This window comes from Drosophila persimilis, unplaced genomic scaffold (assembly GCF_003286085.1).
Source record: "Drosophila persimilis strain 14011-0111.01,24,50 unplaced genomic scaffold, DperRS2 tig00000191-arrow-pilon, whole genome shotgun sequence".
Lineage (NCBI taxonomy): Eukaryota > Metazoa > Arthropoda > Insecta > Diptera > Drosophilidae > Drosophila > Drosophila persimilis.
Genome location: NW_020825298.1, coordinates 12,997,376 through 13,019,912, shown reverse-complemented (window position 1 = coordinate 13,019,912; position 22,537 = coordinate 12,997,376). Strand labels below are relative to the sequence as shown.

The following is a 22,537-nucleotide window of genomic DNA, read 5'->3' as shown; positions in this document are numbered from 1 at the left end:
CAACAAAAACAAAATAATTAGAACAGCAGACTTATATCTAGGGAAACAATTTTTGTCTTTAAAGGCTAGGTGATTAACTTCTAACTTGCATATTTGGTTGTGCCCCTGCAATTTTTAGTACCTTCGGAGCGTCTACGACCCCAGTTTGCCACAAATGGATGGATCTCCATATCATTCGGATTAAACTTTCATTCCTAAAATCATAATTTTGTTGGACTTATAGCACCCAATTCTTTTCTTTTGATCGAACTATTTGAATTGAGTATATGTTTTGTTTTATTAGCCGCGCAGGGCGAGTGGAGTGATCCCAACTTGATTTGGGCGGTGCAGAGAAGCTCAAAGAACAGAGCTGCTCCAACTAGAATGTCAACTGGTTGGGACTTGCAGAACTTCTGATCCGCCAAATGTATGTTGGAGATCATGTTTCAGCATGGTGATCGTAATGGTGGGAGCAATTAATGCCGCGTGTGATGGTGATGGCGCAGACATGACCCACGAATAGCTGCAACTGTTGACCTAGACTAGAAGTGATAAGATGCACCTGTGATCCAGAATCGAGGAAGGCACGGCAAGGAATCAATGTATTAGAGCTATTCCTAACGCTGATTGCGGCGGTGGCCACACACACACAACGTTCCCTCTGTGAGTCACGGCCAAGAGCGACGTGGCTGACGATGCTGCAGTACGTTCAACGTCAAAGGGTATGGTAGGCAATCGCGGAGTCGATGTTGAATTTGAGAGTTGTAACAGAAGTGATTGAGAAACGTTGAACGGAGACTCGAAATTAAGTACCATGTGATATTCAATCGGTAACGACATGAACTGTGATAATGGCGTGATCGGAGGCAGTTGGTACACTGTACACAGCTTCTTAGCTTCCCGATGCCGAAGTCGAGGAGAAAGTCAATTGTCAATTATGGAGAAAAACATGCTCTAAAACACCGAATACTGACCGTAGCCACTGATAAATTCCGGAAGCTTCAACTCCGGTCGGCGATGCCAACTCTGCGTTATAACTGCAACTGCATTCTCCAATATGATACCTCCTTTATACCTATCTACAGCATGACCACGGACTAATTAAATTCGTCTTTTAAGGGACTCCCGATCTCATCGTGATCGATCTTTTCCAGGACATTTTGATGAACGAAGGGATCAGATTCGTTAGGGACATTAATCACACGACCAACTCCTCGTCACTGAGCTCCTTGCTGACGTTCCTTCCCATTCTCCGTACTGCCTACAGCTTGCGCTTGTAATACTCCACGTCTGAATCGATGCACAAGGGTTGGGGGTACCATTAGAAGCCATTGGGAGTGTTCGACAGAAGCACAGACCAGCAGTCAGAGTTCACAGTTTGAAATAAACTGAACAGGTGCAGCGGACAATAACAATGGCATACACATTGGCTTCATTCTGACCTCTCAGAATCACTCCAATTAGATTTTTGCTTCAATCAATTTAGGCAATTTTTCCACTCTAAAATTTTGAAGTGGCTTTTTGGTGTCCGTGTCATTAAAGCCACCTCCTTTGGCCAACGTTGAATAGTATAAGCCGAACTATCATTTGCAAAACGACGTTTTTTGTGTATTCAGGCAGGCTCCAGTTTTCACTTACTTTTGCGTGTTTAGCCAAAATGTTTCGGTTTTAGGTCAAATATTTCTCACATTTCTTCAAGTCCTGTTTAACGCACAATTTAGTGCTGGTGGCGCACGATAATGTAGAACATCCGATGTATCGATACCCGAATCGGGCTTCTTCAACTGTTTGCACGAAAACGCAAAGTGTTGTTGCCCTAACTGTGGTTCACAGCTAACGTCGGTTCTTTAATAATAAAAAAAGGTATATTTCGAGTTGCGGAATTTAAATGTAAAATGCGGCCTTCAGATGTTTAATCTAACGGCTGCCCTTAACAGTTTATCCACCGACTTTTACAAAAAGCACCTTAAACGACGACCAAGTAATACACCTATACAACAAAAATCCAACTACATAAGAACTTTATTTATTTTGACTCGAGTGTTCAAAGTCAAAATATATACCTAAAAAAATTATTCATTTTTAAGTTGAAAGATTAATATTTTCCAGTCGGTAAGTTTAATCTACAAAATTGTTGGGTCTGACTTATAGTTGGATTGCAGAATTGAAAAATTCAATAAAACCAGGCGAAAAGTTTCTTATGTGAAAATATAAATATTTTCTGAACAAGACAGCAGATAAAACCTGGGTAAAGACAGTTATTTCGTGCCACTTTTAATTAAAAATGTAGGAGCAACAAATTACCAATTCTTTTTGAGTATCAGGTATTAAAAAAATGCGAAACAAATTTTACAACCCGTGCAAATTCCCATATTTTTATGATAATCAACATATGACGAATTTTGGATGGTAATGTCAAAGTACTTATCACAGAAGTTAGCAAATGTTGTCATTTTATTCAAAAGCATGATTATAATCAGGCAGGCTCCGGATTTAACTTCTTTCTTTTGAAAACCCCGAATTTGGTGCTCTCGCTTGTAAGATTTTTTCCGTTTTCAAAACGGATACATTTTCTCGCTTAAATGAAAAGTGAAGAAAATCTTAATTTTAATTAATCTTAATTGCAAAAAGAAAAAAAACTTGTTAATGCATTAACATAAATTGACACCATTAGCAGGTAAATTTAGCTTGTGCCTTCTTTATAAATATTTTTTTTGCATAGATAATGTACATAAATTAGGATAAGTTGCATAACTTTTACATATAAAAGACGCACTTAATCGCTTTCTAAAATTTCATAACAAAATATCTATAAATACATTTTTCTGCATCAGTTTTAAAGTGATCGATAGCCATCATACCACTGCGAACTCTTTGTTAATACACTGAAAAATGAACGGCATGAGCAACAATGATGACTCAGTCGAGTGTCCTTTGTGTATGGAGCCGTTTGAAGTAGACGATCTGACCTTCTTTCCATGTACCTGCGGATACCAGGTAGGCATAACTACTATATAAGCACATATGTACAAATCTATATAGAGATATATATGAATTTATTTATAGATTTGTAGATTCTGCTGGCACAGAATCCGCACGGACGAGAACAAGTTGTGTCCGGCATGTCGAAAAGAATATCCTGAAAATCCTGCGGACTTTAAGCCACTATCACAAGAAGAAGTAAGTTGATTAACTTACTAATTTAGTACAAAATTTTGAAATAGTACAAATATTTGCGATCTTTTAGATGATAGCTTTTAAGTCGCAAAAGCGTCAAAGGGATCAACAACGGAAACACAAGATAACAGAGAATCGAAAACATTTAGCAAACGTACGTGTGGTTCAGCGGAACTTGGTATTTGTAGTGGGCTTGCCGCCTCGACTTGCGGATGCAGACGTATGTCACAATTTTAACTAAAAAGCTTACAAATTACTAAAAGATATTTTTTAGATATTAAAAAAGCACGAGTATTTCGGAAAATATGGGAAAATTCATAAAGTCGTAATAAACCCGAGCACCACATATGCCGGGGTGCAGGTAAGATTCGTCAGATTCAGGAATTTTTTTTAGACAAATAGTACAATGCACGAGTAAGACATTTTTGTATTTTTCATTCGGTGATATAATCATACCACTGCTAGTGGAACTAACTCTTAGTAAACAAAAGAATGTCATACCTAATATAGACATAAAGCAATGCCATTTTGTTGGAAATAAGGAAATCTTCTTAGACTAAAAAATGAGCAGTGCTCACATCTGCAGGTACCTAATTATACCTTCTGCGTTTTCCTCTCTTGCTTGTCTTGCGTGGCAGATGATCCCTTGATTCGATATATTAGTGGTTAAGAAATCTGTTCCTATTTGGCGGTTGCTTTTCCTCAATTCTGCGACCGATTTTTATATTGTGTGGGATCCAACGCGAACGCACCTTTTTTACCGCGGTGTGATCATGCAAAATCTTATTGTTGGTCGTCATTCTAATGCCTAAGGATGCCTTAATCTCACGGTATCTGACATGACGATATTGGGGGACGCAACTGATTTTGGACGATCAGCAATGCCAAAAAGGGTAACCTAAAATTGTTGTCTCTTATCTGTGTGCTGGGGAGCACACAGACTCCGTGTGGTTTTGCTATTGTTTCTAGGTAATGATTGTTGTGACATTGTAAATAAACATTATATATGTAATATATAATATAATATAATTCATTAAAATTCATACTTTTGGACACAATGGATTGGGTTTACGTCTATTTTTTGTGTTGGCATTAACTATAATTTTTAAGGGATATGTACATATGTATATTAGAATAGTTAAAGTAGAATTTTTGTATTGAAAACAATTTATACCCGGTACTCGAAGAGTATAGGGGTATATTAGGTTTGTGGTGGCAGTGGATGTGTGTGAACCCAGAAGGATCTTGATCGGCATCAATAGCCGAGTCGATATCTTGCTCTTGCCACGCTCACGCTCATTTTCTTTTGCAATTAAGTTTCGTTTTGCTGTATAAGAAGCCGTTTATTTTTCATTCCGGGGAGAAAAAATTGTCCGTTTTGAAAACAGAAAAAATTCCGTTTTGCTAACACCGGAAGTACCGTTTTCAAAAGTAAATCGGAAAGTTTTTGTAAAAGTGAAAATTGGAGCTCGGCCGATTAGTTATTTTTAAAGATTTTTGCTGGCATTATACCCATATCGTTTAAATCGCTTCTACTTGCTGATCTAAAATATTTGTTTGACTTAAAGGGTCCATCAGCATCTGCCTATGTTACCTACGTTCACAATGCAGATGCACTTCGGGCTATACAAAGTGTTAATAACATTGTGATAGATGGTCGCCCTATTAAAACCAGCTTGGGGACAACAAAGTACTGTAGCCATTTCATGAAAAACCAACAATGTCCTAAAGGCGATTGCATGTACTTGCACGAGCTGGGAGATCCCGAAGCCAGCTTTACAAAAGAGGTTTGATATACTTCTTAAAAGTTGTGAAAGGTCTATGAACATTTTATGTTTATTGTTTTAAAGCAAATGCACCAGGGAAAGCACCAGGATTACGAAAAACGTTTACATGATGCTCTTATTGCATCTTTTGGACAGAGTTCACCAGGAATTGTAAACGGTAATGGAACTCCAAAAACAAATGGTAATTATCTTCAAGCAAATAATTCAATTTTAATATACATATATTCATGACTAGCATCGAATGCGACGGCCTCTTCAGTCACACCTTCGTCGTCGTCTGCGTCGGCTGCAAGTAATGCCACAAATGCAGTAAATGTTCAGCAAAAAGAAGCTTGGCCTAGTTTATCCGTCTCGCCTATTAATGGAAAAGAGGCCACTGCAAGCACAAACAACACTAATGGAAAAAATAAAAAAGACAAGTTTCGAAATGAAAAAACCAGACACGAAAAAGTTAAATCCAAAAACAAAAATAGTGGAAGCTCAACTTCGAATGTATCAAACAAGGAAAACTTTATTCCAGACCCCAGAGATATTGAAAAACTTACATCTACAACTGCGGATACGAAAACAAGTGCAAACACCTCATCCAATCTATCAAGAACAGAGAGAAATAAAGACAAAGAGTCTTACCATGAGCCTATTTCTAATGAACAGAAGGAAAACAAACAAAATGTTAAAATTTCACAAACAAAAAACGAGGTCGAGTGCGTAAAAGACAAGGATAATTCAATTAAGCTGAAAAAAAGGGAAAGCTGTGAAATCATGTCACAACAAAAAAGATCGTCTTCTAGCGTGCAAAGGTCGTTGAGCTCTTGTAGTGAAAATAGTGAAGGGCATGTATCAGAAAGCAGCGTGAGTGAAAAGAGTTTACCTGATGATTACCAGGAGAACAAGTGCAATATTTCGAGTTCTGAAACATACCAAGAGAATATAAAGAATGTAGAAAGCATCAATAAAAGTAGGGAGTCAGTGAATGTCGACGGTAAAACAGTATCAGAGTGTAAACCACTAATAAACGAGAATGTAAGCCCAGCTGTAAGCAGCACTATTAATAATGGGCTCTATTCAAGAGAAAGTCCATTGAATCCACCAGATAACGGAAACCAATTGAGCGGTATGACACAAAATCAAAAATATAAAGAATATCATTTATAATGATTTAATATTTATTTCAGATGAAGTTTCCAAGCTTAACATTTTCGATGATACAATTAGTTTTTTTTCGTCATCAGCAGCATTCCAGCAAAGTCCAATTTTAAAAAATAAACAAGAAGTGGAAATGCGTCAGTCCCATTTGCCGGACTTGATCAACGGTAAGATTCCTATTTTATTTGACTCAATGAAATATTTATTATGATAATCAGGGTCGGTTCATCTGCCTTTCCGTCTGTTTGTTTCTATGCACGGCAGTCCCTCAGCCTTACCATATTAAAAAGCTTATAGAGCGATTTAGTCTGCAACATTTACCCGAATAGTACGTATTTTATAGTCAAAGATCGTAATCGAAATCTGGCCTAGCAGATGCGGTAAACTATATTCGTGAAACAAATCGTGTATTTAATTATTTTAAGCTACTGAGCTTTTCACTATCTGAAGCGCTTATTCAGTTTAATTAATTTTAATGATTTAACTGCCAGCAGAGCCGAATGCTGATGTACAAATATTCAAGCGACGCACAGTGGGGGCCAAATAAATAAATATTTTAAGAAATTTAATTTAATTGAATAAAACTTAACTTTTTTCTCATCTTTTTCCGGTACTACTTGTCATTGTACAACTTCAGATATTGATGGAAATCAAAAGGCCTCAAATACAAATGGTAATTATTTTTTATTATATATTGTAAAGCCAGATTATATGCACAAGTATATTTTATTTTTCAAGAAATATAAGTAGTTTTGAAATAGAAGAATCCACGAATTGAAGTCGATAACATACATGTACATATGTGCACTAGAGTTAGCGAAACAAATGTGTCGGAATATATGGTCTTAGGGCCTAAAAATATTCCTTTTGGTGCAATAAAAATAAAGTGGCCGACTTGAGCTCAAAGTTGAAAAATACAAAGGTATATATTTGAACATAAAAGAAGTCATTCCTGTCAGAGCGATTTACATATAGAATAGCTACAATAGGACCATACTTTATTTACTTAGTTATTTACTTAGCCAGAAGAAAATTTTGACACAATGAGACTTTTTAAAATTATACTTCTATTAATAACCCCAGACTTAATGTGCACATATTTATTGTATATACTTCCAAAGAGTGAGTTTGCCTTAGTTTTCATGCGATCTGGAAATAAATAAACAAATTCTAGTATTCTAGTGTGTCTGTCTTAACGAAATGTTCTGAAATTGAGCGTCCGCTAATGAAAGGTTTATTGCTATTATTATTATTTCACTTTACGACAATGCAATTCACATCACACAAAATATTCAAAATTTATATTATATTGTAAAATTCTTCTTTTAATTTTAAGAATGGGAGGAAGCTTTTAAAAATGTAATGCTTCGGAACAATAGGCAAGTGGAGGAGCAACTTGTTCAGCAACAAAATCTACAACAGCACCAGCACCATTTTCATCAGCAAGTACTGCAACAACAGGAAGAATTCCTTCGTATGCACGAATTACAAAAGAGAAACGACTTGGCAAATAATATTGCGCTGACGCAAGCAAATACTCCTAATGCTGGTAAGTTCGAAAATCAAGTTTAAAGAATGTTTTGTTATATTCAACTTATATGATGTTTTTTGTTTGTTTTAGATATCCTTAGTCATTTTCGTGGCAATAACTCAATTGATGCGAATAGAATTCAAGTCCTGCAGCATCAATTGCAACAGAATACCGGTGAAAATGGGCTTTCGGCAAACAATGCATTTGGCGGCAATATGTCAAAGTTTTTTGACTTTCATAAAAGTCAACAGCAGTCCCACCAGTATCCTTATGGTCATGCCAACCAAGTCACGGGAAATACGGATGTGAGTGATCAACAACGAGTAACATCACAACTGGAAAACGGTCGACAAAATTCCCCATATCTTGAATCTGGTAAGTTTTAATGTGTGTAAATTCGATCAAGCGAAAATAAATTTTACTTTATCATTCAAGCACTTAACACGAAATCGCAAATTCAAAAGCAAAGGTTAATTGGAATGTTTGAAACTTTGGTAAGTCTTATTCTTTTAAAGTTCAAGTTTCAGATTCGTAGATTCAACTTACAGAAGAAAGCATTACCAACCTTAGATGACAAGCATAGATTCGAAAGGAACGAGTGAAATATCATTTTTTTTTTATCCGTAAACGAAAATAGTCACTCAGGCAGGATCAGGCAGAAACTATAGTCACTTTTTTTGTACAGAAACTCTAGCGACTCCCTATTTAAGATGAGGATAATTTGGCGCCTCAGGCCTGTGACATCCGTCACTTTAGCCACCTTCCAATCGGCTTTACGATAGTTGGGACTGCAGACCTGCTGTATCCGGAGAACAAACGAAAAATTAATATAATAAAGAAAACAAATTGAATCCATTTAAGGCAGTAAATGTAATAATCTATTTATTCTATTAATCTTTTCGGAGACGAAAAGAGCATCTAAATAAGTCGCGCCGTTGACTATTTATTCTTAACGAGTTTTGTACATTATTTCATTAATTTTTTACAGTCCCAGCCTCCAAACTCGCAATCTCAACTAAATCGGTATTCTCAAAGCACTATTGTTGATGATGATTTAGGTAAGGTTATTAGAAGCTTTAACTGATTTTTAATTTAATAGTATTTTATTTAGGTTTCGATCCTTTCATTGAGACTCAAAAAGGACTAGCTGAGCTTATGGAAAATGAAGTTGTTCAACAACAAAGTATTAATAATGGAAACTCCGCATTAAAATTACAACAGCAAGCACAAGCTTCACATCAGCAACGTCTTGATAACATTCAACGGGCTCGAATGCCGCCTCCGGGCTTCAATCATATGAATTCGTTAGGTTTCGGGGGTCCATCTAGACTGCATTCTAGTAAAATGATGCCATTTTTGAACAGCAGTTTAGTAAAAAATAGTACCCAAGCCCAGCACCAAGTGCCACAGGTAACAAATTGGAATGCGAATTTACCAGCAATACACCCAAGTCAGGGACAGCACATTGGAGATGCACAATTACAACATCAAATTGCTCACAATAAAGGTATGTATTTATTTACCCTACGTAAACTTTATATAAGTCTATAAGAGGTCTGCATGAATGGCATAAACACCTACATTTGAATCACCAGAGCTCGAAATAAATTGAGTGAATTCAAATGATACGTCGATAGAGCACAGTGTGCTGACGACATAAACATTCAAATTTAAAAATTTAACTTTGACAATATCCATAACTATCAATAAAATAGCTGGTTGGGCAAAAGGGCACAGTGGGTCAAACGGCCAATCTATCTGAATTAAACTCAATTTTTGAAATTCTAAATAGTTTTTTTTTTGTTTTTTATTAGTTTGTTTAAGAATACATCATGGACCTTATCAAAAGTTTCTTTTATATTTTTGACATCGGTATTTATAAAGTTGTACCCCCTTTAAGTAAGCATAGGTTTTTAGTTTGTAACTTAACGTAATGTATTTATAACGGAATGGCGTCGAGAAGAAATTTTTGGGAATACGGAAAACAGTCCTCTTTGGTAATTTTGGGAAACTCGTCAAGATTCCGCAGGGTACTAACGTTTCCATGGTTTCCATAGTTTAGTTTCTCTCATTCTTAGAGCGCAAAGTGTTGTTGACTTCTTTGCCACCAGGACTACAGGAAGAAGGTGCAGCATGATATCCAGGGCGTCACCTGGGGTAGGCACTCCGGCACTTTGAGAGGACTACCGAAATCCTTCGCGGTTGTATTCTTTATATTTAAATAGCTTGGCATTTTTGGTCCCACGAGTAGGCGGGTTTGGGTTAGTCGCCGAAGGCATAGCCCGCTTGCCCGGTGTAGCTTTAAACTGAAGGTTGGCAGGTATCTAGAGTCCGCATATTAGCGACTGAAATTTTCTTAAAAAAAAGTGGTCTTTGTTTTTTTTTTGGTTTTCGGTTCTTTGAGGAAAATGGAAAAATATTTTTGCATCAGACTGCAACAAAAGTGAAGTTGTTGCATTTCATGTATAACAATCTACTACTCAAATTTTGTATTTTCAACAGTTTATAGCTATCCTGATTGGACTGCAATGGATCCAGCTATACTTTCATTCAGACAGTTTTCATCTTTTCCACAAAACCAAATACCCCCACATCCTCAACAACAGCAAGACATGTTTTTACAACATTTGGTTCAACAGCCAAATTCTCAAGGTAGTAGCTTATTCTGAAAGAGGGCAGCTAAATATTCATTATATCGGTTTTTTTAGGTTTCAACACTCAACCACAACCACTTCTTTCTGGAATGGCCATGCCCAATAATATTCTAAATGGACAACAGCTGACACAACCCCAGGTCAATGCCAATGTTCAAGGCATGCTTGAGTTTTTAAAAAGCCGCCAATTTGTTTAGCAACATATATAGATTTGTTTATTTGTATTCTTTATTAAATACTTATTAAATTAAAAATAGATAAAATAAAATTCGAAAATTATGAACATATTGTTTTGTGTTCTTAACTTGTTTATAAGCTCACGATTTTAGACATAACTTTCGTTTAGAGCAGGTCTTAAAAACGGCTCAAGATATATTTATTTTTAGTTGATACTAACTTTTAAATTAAACCTCCAGGTGTCCTCGCTCATCCACCATTTGGCAGGTTGAGAGGAATTGCAACCTCACTGCCAGTGAGAGTGGCGATCTAACGTGTGTGGTAGTCTATTCTGTTTCTCTCAGGCCTCTAGCTCTAACCGGATCTCCAAACTCTTAACATCGTGGACAAATGCTTCTCGGTATTTTGAACTTTTCGTTGCAGTGAGTCTGCAGTCTGAACCTTTGCCTTTACCTGGCGGGCACCTTTCTTCCTGAAAAAGCGAGGAAGCTGAACAGCTTGGACGTAGAACTTGGAACTTGGACGTAGTTTCGGTCTGAATTGTAGCGTCGATCTTTTTCATTGCGGTTTCCTTGTTTAATGCGTAAATCGAACTCACGTACCCGTTGTCAGCGTTTTCACTTATAGACAATTGCGTATTCCCATATTTTGGAACTCTACTTCAGGTCGCCTCTTATAGTGAGATTTCCAAACCTCGAGTCCATTATTTTCTCGGGAGATGCTTTAATCCCTATATCTAATCTATAAAACCATTGATCTTTTATCTGCCCAGAAAATTGGTTGGTGCAGGCGTGAGAGTCGCTCAATGTCTGTCGCGAATACACTGCTCTTCAGCTTCACGCGATTAACTTCCTGCATGCTCCAGGGCACTCCAAGCAATTCAGTTTATCCGGCTCGGGAATCTATTGGAGCAGTTCAACAGCAAGACCCTTTAAGTACCAAAGCCGCGCGGTCAGCTTCCGTCCAATTATTTCTCGACGCTAACATTTCGAATTGTGTCATAAAAATTCCAGATGTTAATGAGCCAATCTGTTTAGGTGTTCCCACATCCATTTGACGCTGCACTGAAGTATTGATCGGAGTCAGTTTTTCAGCCATGAGTGGTTGAGGGACAGTTGGCACTTGCAGTTCCGCGGAGTTACCCGCAATTTCAAACCGCTAAATTGAGACTATGGCTAAGAGCAAATCGTATTGTTTTTTTAAACCTTAAAACCCTTGCGCGTCTGTCTAAGCGTATGGAGAATTCGTTTGCCAGCTACCTATAAGGGGCCTAAGCACATCCTCAAAACGTTGCAGAGGTGCAACCTGAACCTACCGACCACCGGTTGGAAGGTTGTCATAATTGAGGCGACACAGGGTCCGATGAAACGGTCCGTTCAAAGTACACGACGGTGAGTAAAATCCCCAAGTGCATTCTTGCAAGAAAGCACTTCAATATCTTTCTGCTCCATAACTTTAGCAATGACGACAAAACGGCGGCAAGCCTAGAACTGCAATGGACACATCTAAGAATGATGGCGTGCTACATGGCTCCAAATGAACTCGTTCGCAGGCTAGTCAGCTACAGCGAGAGGTCCGATATTGGCCTACCACACCCAATGTGGGAGCACTGACACAAATTTAACGGGTGAGTCATTCTTCAGCTTTATCCGAAACTCTATTATTTGTAATCGGGGCAACGACCCCACTAGAGCTTCCATGCGCACTTGGTAGTTGGGTTAGCCCAAAAACAAAGAAACTCTCTGCATCTGTGGGAGGATTTATTTAAACAAATCTTTAAAAATATTGAAAGGATTGCTGAAAAGAAAAGTAAACAGAAACGGAAGCTAAGTCGGACACTGACGAGGGAGAGGGCCACTCAAAGATGACTCCTTGCCAATCCGTCAAGATCGTACCTAAATGTATCCCAATTAATGGTTATCGGCCGTTTCCATAACGATATGAATGCTACAAAAGCTGAACAAGCACTATTTTTTATTGTATTATATATAACTCAAAATATAATGAATGAATGAACTCGAATGAAGTTCATTTTTATGGTATTTATAAATAATAAATTAACCGGTTGCTATGCCTAAGGCAACTCCACCAAAAAATGCTGCTGTAAAAATGTGAAGTTCATTCACTTTTGGGCCATCTTCATCGCCAATAAGTTTTGTGTACCACTTTCTTACTTTTTTACTATTGCTTTTTAACAAGCCCTCTGCTTTTCCCATTTTATCATCGACATATCTTTCAGTCTGCAAATAAAAAATGTAATACAAATGTGTTAAAGAAGATGTTTTATATAATGAGGAATGGTAGTGATGAATGATGTCATTGTTTTTTTATTTGCTCACAGCTTCAAAATTGTGGATACCACAGATTTTTGCCATTTGTGGAAGAGCTAAATGACGTGCCAAAAATTGGAATTAAACTTAATTCATTGGGATATCACAGGACTCTCCGCAAAATGTTGGTTTTCTAGATGTTATTGATCTTCCAAAACCGAAGGACGGACGGACGGAATGTATTTTCGACAAGAAGCTTTCGCCGCAATACTGAATGTGTTATTGCATCCTGAATGTAGTCAGTTATCGGCTAAGAGCCTTCCAAAACTGTTGCCGTTGTAGCTTGTTATAAAAAAATTATAAAGCTAACTCTGATGGTGAACGACTGCCTGGAAAAACGATTCCAAATTTATTGCCCTAATTCTAGATAGGAAAGCGATTACAGAATGATCAATGATAAGACGGCTCGAGATACTTGATTTTAGGAAATAAAGATGAAATGTGTAATGTCCATATACATGAATATACAAGTAATTTTTAAATTTACCTTATCGGCCCAGGTCATTTCACGCCCCTGAATTGAAGATTCCACTTTGTTTGCTATTGAAGAAACACCTTTTGTCAACCTTGGCCAGTTAACTTTGATAATTCCTTCTTGGTGCGCTATTTCCATAAGAATTATTCCACCGCCAATTGCAAATGCTGCAAATTTCCCAATTTTCATTGTTGCAAACCCAGTGGCCCTTAGAAGTTATAAAATGAATGTAGATTTTTATCATTTATTGTGTTAATCTAATCTAAACAAAGTAAAGTAAAGAACAAAAAATAACTTTGTGCTTTACAAGATTTTCTTCAGTGAATATTTCTTAAAGAAAAAAAAAATAAATATATAGACATATGTATATGTATGCCTCTTCTAGCTCGCTTTATCGACTTGGCTGGTGGTGCTGATCAAGAATGTACTTGGACTAGGGGTTTTGCTTGTTTTGCTCCCTCCGCTCGACATGAGTAAAATACGGGAACGAGGATACAAGAAATTTATGTACATAATAGAGGGTGTTCAAGCCATCTACTTAAAACAACGAATTTTCCATATACTCTACGAGTACTGGGTATACAAAATATGGCTGGGCTCGTCCGACAAAAAAATATTCCTCCACTTTCCCTATGGTAAATATTAGTGTTGCCTGAAAAAGTATCTTTTTTCCAGTCAATTAAATATTAGGATAGCAATGCTGGTTAGTCGCTAAATTAGAGAAACAAATTTGATTGTTGAAGGTATAGCGGATAACATTAAAAATATGCAAACATGCATATATTTGGACCGCAACTTTACTATGTACATACATATGTATGTATCTATATAATATAATATATAATATTGAATTTATTCAGATTGTATCGAGCATACATAGTACATACGTATGCAAAGTTTATATTGCATCATTATTCAGTGCGCGAATTTTTCGATTAGCAGAGCACCTTTTAGGTAGTCTGCAATTGTAACATTTTATGTTGCCTAACTTCGACTTACATATGTATGAACTTAAGAATCGCTAGAGAATTGATCAGAATGATGCCTGCTTAGGAAAGTCGAAGGAGTCGAAGTTTTGAGTGCAGTCGAAATAGGACTAAGACTGATCAAATAAGAATTAAGCTTGTAATTTATAAAACGCTCAATGTACGTTATATGCACCACATACCATCCTGAGGTAACTCCAATTATCATCTGTGAGTAAGCAGACCGATGACTAATATTACTAAAAGTATTTTTTACAATTCTAGAATAGTCATCCATTTTGGATATTATGTATAATACTTTGGTTTTGTCGATATATTGAAAATATTAATTCAGATACAGTGTGACCAAAACCAGAGTAAAAGATAATCAGGGTACTACCGTATTTTAAATACGTAAATATTGTATTTTTGACTACATAGTGGTATTCGACTAAATTTCATACCAAATGCTGAATTATTGTTGGTAGCTCTCTCAATAGTGCTATCAGTCGAAGAGCTCTGTCACTATTTGTGCCAAATCATTGTTTACCAACACGCAAAGCTGATTATTGTATAGGCTTTTTACACCGTCGACCAACCACCATCATTTTCGGCGATGTTCCGTTTAGTTTTGCCGTTCCAACTACCAAACTGAGCTGCTGCAAGTTTTCAGTGATTCCAAAGAATAACGTTATAAAGTGCTTATAGATAGAGTTTTATTATAACCAATTAAATCGCTAATTTATTCATTTAAACTAGTGATATATCACAATTCAGACAAAAACTATGCTATTGTTATTTTCATTAGTTGTTTTTTGGATAAATGACAGATGGTGCCAGTGGGAATCGAGAATTCGTATCACTTCAAAAATCCCACTGTTCCCCGCGGAATTGCCGTGACGGCGATGAACCATCTTACTCCCCAATGTGATACAAAACGCTTCTGGAGGCTGTGTGATCCCCTATGTTTTGTTTGGAAACGTACAAACATCAAATTAAGACCTGAAACAAAAAAGTAAAGAAAAGAATGATCTCCAAATCGGAGGAGATATCCTCCGGTATATTTATGGTATATTTTGAAAATGAGACTGTATGTTTCGGTATATTTCCGGCGGTCGGACGGTATATTTTATCGATAAATCTGCGGTCACACTGATTACTGATTACTTAAGAACCAATGCAATAAGTAAACAAAAAAATATGCTGCGATTATTAAAGTTGCCGGTATCATTTGTTAGTAGAAACTATTGCAATTTAAATAGTGTGCGTTGCATGGCGGGCCATTCTAAATGGGCCAATATAAAGCATACAAAAGCGAAAAATGACGAATTTAAATCGGCGCTCTTTGCAAAGATTGCGAGGCAACTTCGACTGGCCATACAAGACGGAAATTCAGCAGATCCAGCTATAAATCCCAGTTTACAATCAGAAATAGAAAAAGCTCTTAAACAAAACATGCCCATGAGTACTATTCAAAAAACTTTAAATCAGTTTAAACGTGTTGCACAAAATGTAAAAAAACATAGGTTGGATATTCGATTTAAGAGGAACATATATATCATTTGTACTATTTGTACGGACAATTTTGCTGCAGTTAAGATGGATGCAGCGGCAATGGTAAAAAAAAGCGGGTAATTTTTTATTGAATTCAGTTTCTTACAAAAATACTCACATGCCGTTTTTTATTTAAAGAGGAGAATACATAGATGTTGGGCACATGTTTCAGGATTGCTGCTTGATACAAAGCCAATATGATACATCAAAGCTCTTGGAAGGACAGAGCTTAGAAGACAGAGCAGTTGAAGATGCAATTGAGCTCGGAGCTGAAGATATTCAAATAGTTGACATAACCACAGGCTCTATCAATGTATGTTAAATATATTTTCTAAGTATTTTTTGAGAAACCATTGCGGTATGCGGTATAAGCATCACACTCTAAGGCGTGTTTTGGAGAAAAATTGGTTACAGTCAGGTCCAGTTTTTACTTTCGCAAAAAATTTCCGATTACTTTTGAGAACGTAAAACTTTGTGCGTCCGATTTTTCCGTAACCAACATCAAATATTGCTCTGTAATAATGTTTTAGGGCTATAACACTTTGGTTTTGTGCTATTAGCGTACGCAGCTCTTTTTTCAGCTTTATATATTAATTATCTTCGGGGCGTAGTGTTTTAAGCACCTAAAATGCAAATTTTTTTACCATACTAAAATATTTTTTGTTGTTCAATTTTCCTCTCTGTTCTTTCCTCCATGCTACCTGCATAAAATGAAGCCGCCTTTAACCATGAACCCCATCTGGCTATGATCGGTTCTGGTGGTAACTCCTTATTTGCTCTTTGCTTGCATCGTTGTACTGTGAGCGAAGCTTTTATAAAAATATGTTTTAATGTTGAAAATTGGTTTGCACAAGCCTGAATATTGAAATTTCACCTTTTTGTCCCAAGTTGCACAAATTATTGTTTCCACCAATTTCCACCAAAATCAAAGGAAAACTTGTTCAATATAATGCTAGCCACTTTATTATACAGGATATTCGTGGACGTGATGTAATATAACAAACTGCCGTAACAATCCCAATTGATATGGGCTTCAAGGCTATACAATGATCTCATAAGTCTGAGTGCTGGATATTTATATAGTATATAATATTTTCATTTATTTACTTTCAGTTTTTTTGTGATCCAGATAATGTATTTAGTTTAAGTAAAGCATTAGCCAATGTTGGATATTCTATTGAGAATTGCGAACACCTATATGTATCAAACGTAAGATATGTAGGTACATATAAATGAGTTAATTTGCTAACAATTTTTTTTTTTCAGAATCTTGTTACACTATCGTTAAATGAAAAAACAGCTTTTGACGCATTTAAAGAAAAGTTACGGAATATTCCTGGGTTAGAAGATATTTATGACAATGTAGAATAGCACGTTAGAAATTCTGGTAAATTTTTGATTAACTGGCATATGCTTACAAAAACGCAAAAAACCGATGATGGACCGCGATTTATTAGGAATTTACGTGCAGAAACTGACAGTCGGACATGGTTATTTTTTAATGGATTTTCAAAGTTTAATTTTTGGCTATACAAAATGTAAGCATAATCACATATGCTATTCAATGAAATGTCAAAATATAAACATAATCTTTTATGATTTGGAATGGAATGTCGGTATTCAACTTACTTCACCTTTTCGCCATTTAGCTCCTCTTCACCATCCTTATAAACCTTAAAACTACAAATTTTAGTAAAAAAAAAACATACAACGCCTCCACAACAAAAATTGACGGTCAATCGAAGTAATTTATTTTCGAGATTTTAGGAGCATATATGCATATAAAGAACATTTACAGAAATTACTTCGGCTCAACAATGATTGTCTATATTATGAGTAAAAACGACCGGATGACACTGTTGTTTCCAAAAGCGTTTTTGTGAATGCATGAATACAGGTCTGGGGGGTGCACTTTATTGGCTTTGGCTAACTGCCGAAATATTTTTAAAAGAAGGTACGCACGTCTTCGGTAGCATAGAATTCCAATGTTTTTTATTAACAGTGTACAAGCGCATAATATGTCTAGTTAACATGATGAGAGGTGGTGGTTTACCTGATGAGAGAACAAAAGTATAGATAGAGTAGATAGATGATGACCGTATGACATTAGTAAGGGCAAGTTGACCGATCATCCCGGCTCTCTTGAAAGGATCTGCTTTCAAAGCTGTAAAATGTAGTTGGAGAGTGGAAGAATCGCCAATTTATGGACTGGCCGCCTCCAATAACCGTTGGAGGTTTAACCATCCCTTCCAGGTACGACTGATTTAATGCGTGCTATACTCCAGTGTTGGGATTAATGTTGTTAGCGTGTATGATGACCATGGTGCCCACGGCGACATTTTCTAATGACGCTATGTACTTGATTCGTGCGCGAAGCTCGTTGGTATACTCCGCTGATCGGCGTCGCCAAAATTGTTGTTTGATGGCCGTAACAACATTGAAAAATTCCAGATTGCTGAGATTGAGTGTATGGTTTGTCTGCTCCAACAAGTTAATGGCACCTAGATCACTTGGATTAGTGGGCTAAATTCGTCCCGACTTGCTTGGACTTCAGCTGTATCAGTGCCAAGTTCCTCGAACGTGAGCCTTGTATTGATGAAGGACCTGTGGAAGAGACCCTTTGAGGTCTTTACAGACGCTTCCCAGAGCCCGCCAAAGTGTGAAACCCTGCGTGGCTGCAGCAAAGTTTGTGGCATTTTCACAGTAGATGTCCGTTGGTAATACCATCTGCTTGAGTGCAGCCAAGAACGCCTTGGATAGTTCTGATACCACCTCAGTGGGAGCTGATGTTAGTCAGCTTCGGGAGTAGATAGTCTAAGCTTGTGACGGCGATGTAAATGCTTTTCCGCTGCTCAGTGTTGAACACCTCTGTATCTAAGTCGATGAACTGAGGTAATGTAGGCCAATCTGCGACTGTCTGCTTCAGGAAAGGTTGACCAGCGAACCACATTGTCTCAAGTTTGTGCGTTGTGGCTACTCGCTGGGCGATGTCGGCAGGATTCCAATCGGTAGCACAAATCTCTAAACGCCTGTTAACGTTAAGTCCTGAATTTCGGAGAATCGATTCCCAACGAACGCAGATAAAGTCACTGAGTGTTAGGAGGCTGAAAGCAATGAGGCCACCAGAACTTTCCGTCCTAAGGTAGATGCAGCAGCTCTATCCTGCGGTTGGATAGATTGGCGGTTACTTGGAGTTAATAACGAGGTACCAGCAACGCTGAAATGTCTCTGACAGCCGGTCCAGCCGTATGCATGTGTTGTGGGATGGATTCCTCATATTGAAGTCGTGCGAGCCACAGTTCTTGAAAAAGTTCTTTGCGACAATGACGAGTGGCGACAGTGGTCATAACGGGTCGAACAGAGTCGATGCAAGTGATAGAATGGCTCTCTTGGTGACGCCTGATGGTATCTTCTTGATTTGAATGCCATTTTTTCCGAGGAAAGTGACCCCGATTCAGAATCTATCTATGACCAAAAAAAATAGAGAAATATACCAAAAACAATGCAAAATGGACAGAGCAGAATTTGATTGTAGTAAGTCTAATAAATATACAAATGTATGCATGTATTTTCTCCTTTTTATGATTAGTGTTTTGCGACTATAAAAAAACAAACTCTATAAAAAATAAAGTTTACTGCCTAAGTGGATAACAGCCTATTCCCACAGGTGACCATCCACCATCGCACGTTTCTATGCGATATTTAGCCGATGGTTTCAAATGCTACCAAAAAAAGCAATTAATGGCGAGAAAAAATAATTCGCGGCTAGAAACTTTGGAAATACTGCAGCAAATTTCAAGCAGCCAAGACCTGCTCAGAAGAACAGAGCATTTACTATTTTTAATTCAGTTAAGAGAGTGACGTTTGTTGCCCATATATATTTTGTTTTATTATAGCAAAAAATAACCAATTTAAAAAATTAAAGGCGCTGAAGGTTAATAATTCTGATCAATAGCTATTGTGAATCGGTGTTTCATATCTGTCGAAAAATTCCACCGTTCCCCCGGGATGTGCTCATTGTGCAGAGCATATAAAAGGGCACTATCGAGCTTTCCTAAAAAACATCGATAGTCGAATCCGTGATGACTCCATCGATAGTGTCTTTATGTTTTGCACCATTTGATTTACGTGTCATTGAGATAACCATGTTTAAAATATTGTATATATATTTTCTTATTTTACAATGTTTTCTGTGTGCTTCAAAAACGAATGCAGAAATAATAAACACGAATGTAGAAAGATTGTTGGACTTATCGTCACAACTTGTGAAGACTACAATCAAAATTACGGCTGAGGAAACAACCGGCAAAACCATAACCGAATACGTGTTTCTCGTGGCTGATCCCAATCTTGCATTTATTTCATTAAAAGATGACACGGAGAAAAACATCTTGCTACGAAAAAATAAGGAAGATTTAAATGGGGATCAAACTTTCACGTTTACTTTTAAGAAAGCATCCCCAACGCAAACTTTTGTAATCGAGACAGTCTCCTCTAAGAACATACGTCCTCATCCTGTGGAAATTGAACAAAATGATAAGCAATTGGTTAAATATAATGGAAGTTTATATTTTTATTCAAAATACAAGACTCGCACGCAGAAAACCAATGTTAAACTCAGTTCTTCGAATATACTATTCCACACCCAACAAAAGCCGTTTTCAGTAGGAGCAAACAGAATAATTTTAGGGCCTTACGAAGACATTGAAGGTAAATTAACATAAATTTGTATTGTAGTATGCATATACCTAATTATATTTCTTTTTCACTATTTTTATTAGCCTTATCTCAGCAAGAGTTGGTTGTTCATTATGAAAATCAAACGCCATTTTTAACAGTCAACACATTGGAAAGAACTATTGAATTGTCTCATTGGGGTAATATCGCAGTCAAGGAAGAAATTCAATTGACTCACGCTGGAGCTAAATTAAAAGGATCATTTTCCCGATACGATTTTCAAAAGGAGGGACGCTCCGATCACTCTGCTGTAAAATCATATAAAACGTATTTACCGGCCTCTGCATCTGGAGTCTATTACCGAGATACAAATGGCAATATTTCGACATCAAATATGAACTTAGTTCGCGATTTTATAGAACTTGAGCTAAGGCCACGGTTTCCTCTTTTTGGTGGATGGAAAACCAAATATACTCTTGGATATAATGTTCCCTCATACGAATATATGTACAACGATGGCAACAAATACCAGCTAAAGATGCACTTAATAGACCATATCTATGATAATATGGTAATCGATGAAGCTGTTATAAAGATTATTCTTCCAGAGGGATCCACACAAATCAAATTCTCGACACCATACCAAATAAGTCGCCGACCAAATGAGCTAGTGCACACCTATTTGGATACGATTGGACGCCCAGTTGTTACATTCTCCAAGTCTAATTTGGTGGAAAGTCACATTGCTGATTTCACTCTTAATTACAGCTTTGAAAAGGTGTCTTTGCTTCAAGAACCCTTACTGGTTAGTGCTTTTATTTATGTCATATTTTTATTTACAATTGTTTTCTTGCGTCTGGACTTTTCAATTACTTCACATTCACATAAAGAATAATTAAATCGTATTATATGCATTAAATATTTTGAAAATAAATAAATTTGATAAAACAATTTAACTTTTACATGTTGCTATTTCGTCGCTCAGTGTCTCGTTTCCCGAAAGATAGTACAATTCTGATTTTGATTCGTTATTCGAAACCGAAAATTGTATACTAAAGAAATTTGTATACCCGGTATTTGAAGTTTAGGTATATAATAGTTTTTTGGTGGAATGTGGATGTGTGTAACAGCCAGAAGGAAACGGTTCCAACCCTATAATGTATATATATTCTTGATCAGCATCAGGTATCAAATCATCAGATAGCCGAGTCCATATAGCCATGTCTGTCTGACCATCTGTTTGTCCGTTCAGTTGAGCGCCTAGTTTTCAGAGTCAATAAGTGCTAGAGTAACCAAATTTTGTATCCAGACTGCTGTAATATCACAATGTTAAAAGTGCATTTTTTAAATTTCGCGCCGTCCTTCAAACGACGAAAATCTGTGGCATCCACTATTTTGAAGTTAGGAGAAAACTCAAAACACAATTATAGAGTATGACAATATCTAGCAGAGTGTTGAGTCTAGATCAGATCGGATTATGATTGTAGACAGATGGAATAAATAAAATTGCATAGGCTACGCAACGTCTTCGACACGCTTACTCCATCGGGGCCGTAGTTGCGGCTCACAACGTTACCGCTAGTTATACACGATACTCAAAAAGAGTATACGGGTATAACGCTCAGAAGGAAGCGTTTCACAAACCATGATGTATATAAGTATGCTGCATCAATAGCCGAGTTGATAGAGCCCTGTCCGTCCGTCCGTGCGTCCGTCTTGTTTCACTGTCGAAGTATGCAGACTCCTCTGATATCACACTGAATCCAGTTTGTTCAAAAATTTTGCCACGCTCTCTTCCACACCCACAAAGGACAAAAATCTGTGGCATCCACAATTTTGAAAATACGAGAAAACGGAAAACTTTGAACCATAGAGAAAGTCCATATCTTCTAGAATGCAGAATCTTAATCAGATCGTATCATAACAGCCATTATTCAGTGGCTGTCTGTCTTTGCTAATTGACAGTTTAAATTAGCACAACTTTCTTAATTGTGTACCAACAATAATATTCTACTAGGAAAAACACACATTTCACGACAATGGCCAGGAAAAGTCCCAGGGTCGTTAGAAATGCTTACCAATATT

The 22,537-nt window shown here is 37.0% G+C and overlaps 4 protein-coding genes across 5 annotated transcripts; 3 read left to right on the top strand and 1 right to left on the bottom strand.

Moving 5' to 3' along the window:
- The first annotated feature begins 2,824 nt into the window (after positions 1 to 2,824).
- On the top strand, positions 2,825 to 10,471 carry LOC6589311. Its single transcript, XM_026988329.1, has 16 exons — positions 2,825 to 2,976; positions 3,046 to 3,159; positions 3,227 to 3,376; positions 3,431 to 3,517; positions 4,725 to 4,943; positions 5,007 to 5,124; positions 5,179 to 6,057; positions 6,119 to 6,256; positions 6,727 to 6,762; positions 7,426 to 7,638; positions 7,711 to 7,995; positions 8,056 to 8,114; positions 8,609 to 8,678; positions 8,732 to 9,127; positions 10,123 to 10,278; positions 10,329 to 10,471. The coding sequence occupies exons 1-16, from the start codon at positions 2,872 to 2,874 to the stop codon at positions 10,469 to 10,471; spliced, it is 3,168 nt and encodes a 1,055-aa protein (XP_026844130.1). The 5' UTR covers positions 2,825 to 2,871.
- Positions 10,472 to 12,403: 1,932 nt separating this feature from the next.
- On the bottom strand, positions 12,404 to 14,519 carry LOC6589465 (FUN14 domain-containing protein 2). Its single transcript, XM_002014374.2, has 3 exons — positions 14,425 to 14,519; positions 13,269 to 13,464; positions 12,404 to 12,691 (listed from the first exon to the last, which is right to left on the bottom strand). Exons 1-3 carry the CDS (start codon positions 14,517 to 14,519, stop codon positions 12,509 to 12,511), a joined length of 474 nt encoding a protein of 157 aa, XP_002014410.1. The 3' UTR covers positions 12,404 to 12,508.
- Positions 14,520 to 15,456: 937 nt separating this feature from the next.
- LOC6589466 (probable transcriptional regulatory protein Dtur_1615) lies at positions 15,457 to 17,386 on the top strand. 2 transcript variants are annotated; one of them, XM_002014375.2, is made up of 4 exons: positions 15,457 to 15,852; positions 15,914 to 16,088; positions 16,889 to 16,984; positions 17,042 to 17,386. In XM_002014375.2, exons 1-4 carry the CDS (start codon positions 15,494 to 15,496, stop codon positions 17,144 to 17,146), a joined length of 735 nt encoding a protein of 244 aa, XP_002014411.1. In that variant the 5' UTR covers positions 15,457 to 15,493; the 3' UTR covers positions 17,147 to 17,386. The 2 variants fall into 2 exon arrangements, with proteins under 2 accessions (XP_002014411.1, XP_026844439.1); XM_026988638.1 differs by lacking the exons at positions 16,889 to 16,984; positions 17,042 to 17,386 and adding an exon at positions 16,492 to 16,560.
- A 2,519-nt stretch (positions 17,387 to 19,905) lies between these two features.
- On the top strand, positions 19,906 to 21,362 carry LOC6589467 (dolichyl-diphosphooligosaccharide--protein glycosyltransferase subunit 1). The gene is made up of 2 exons (XM_002014376.2): positions 19,906 to 20,485; positions 20,557 to 21,362. Exons 1-2 carry the CDS (start codon positions 19,921 to 19,923, stop codon positions 21,345 to 21,347), a joined length of 1,356 nt encoding a protein of 451 aa, XP_002014412.1. The 5' UTR covers positions 19,906 to 19,920; the 3' UTR covers positions 21,348 to 21,362.
- Positions 21,363 to 22,537: the final 1,175 nt, after the last annotated feature.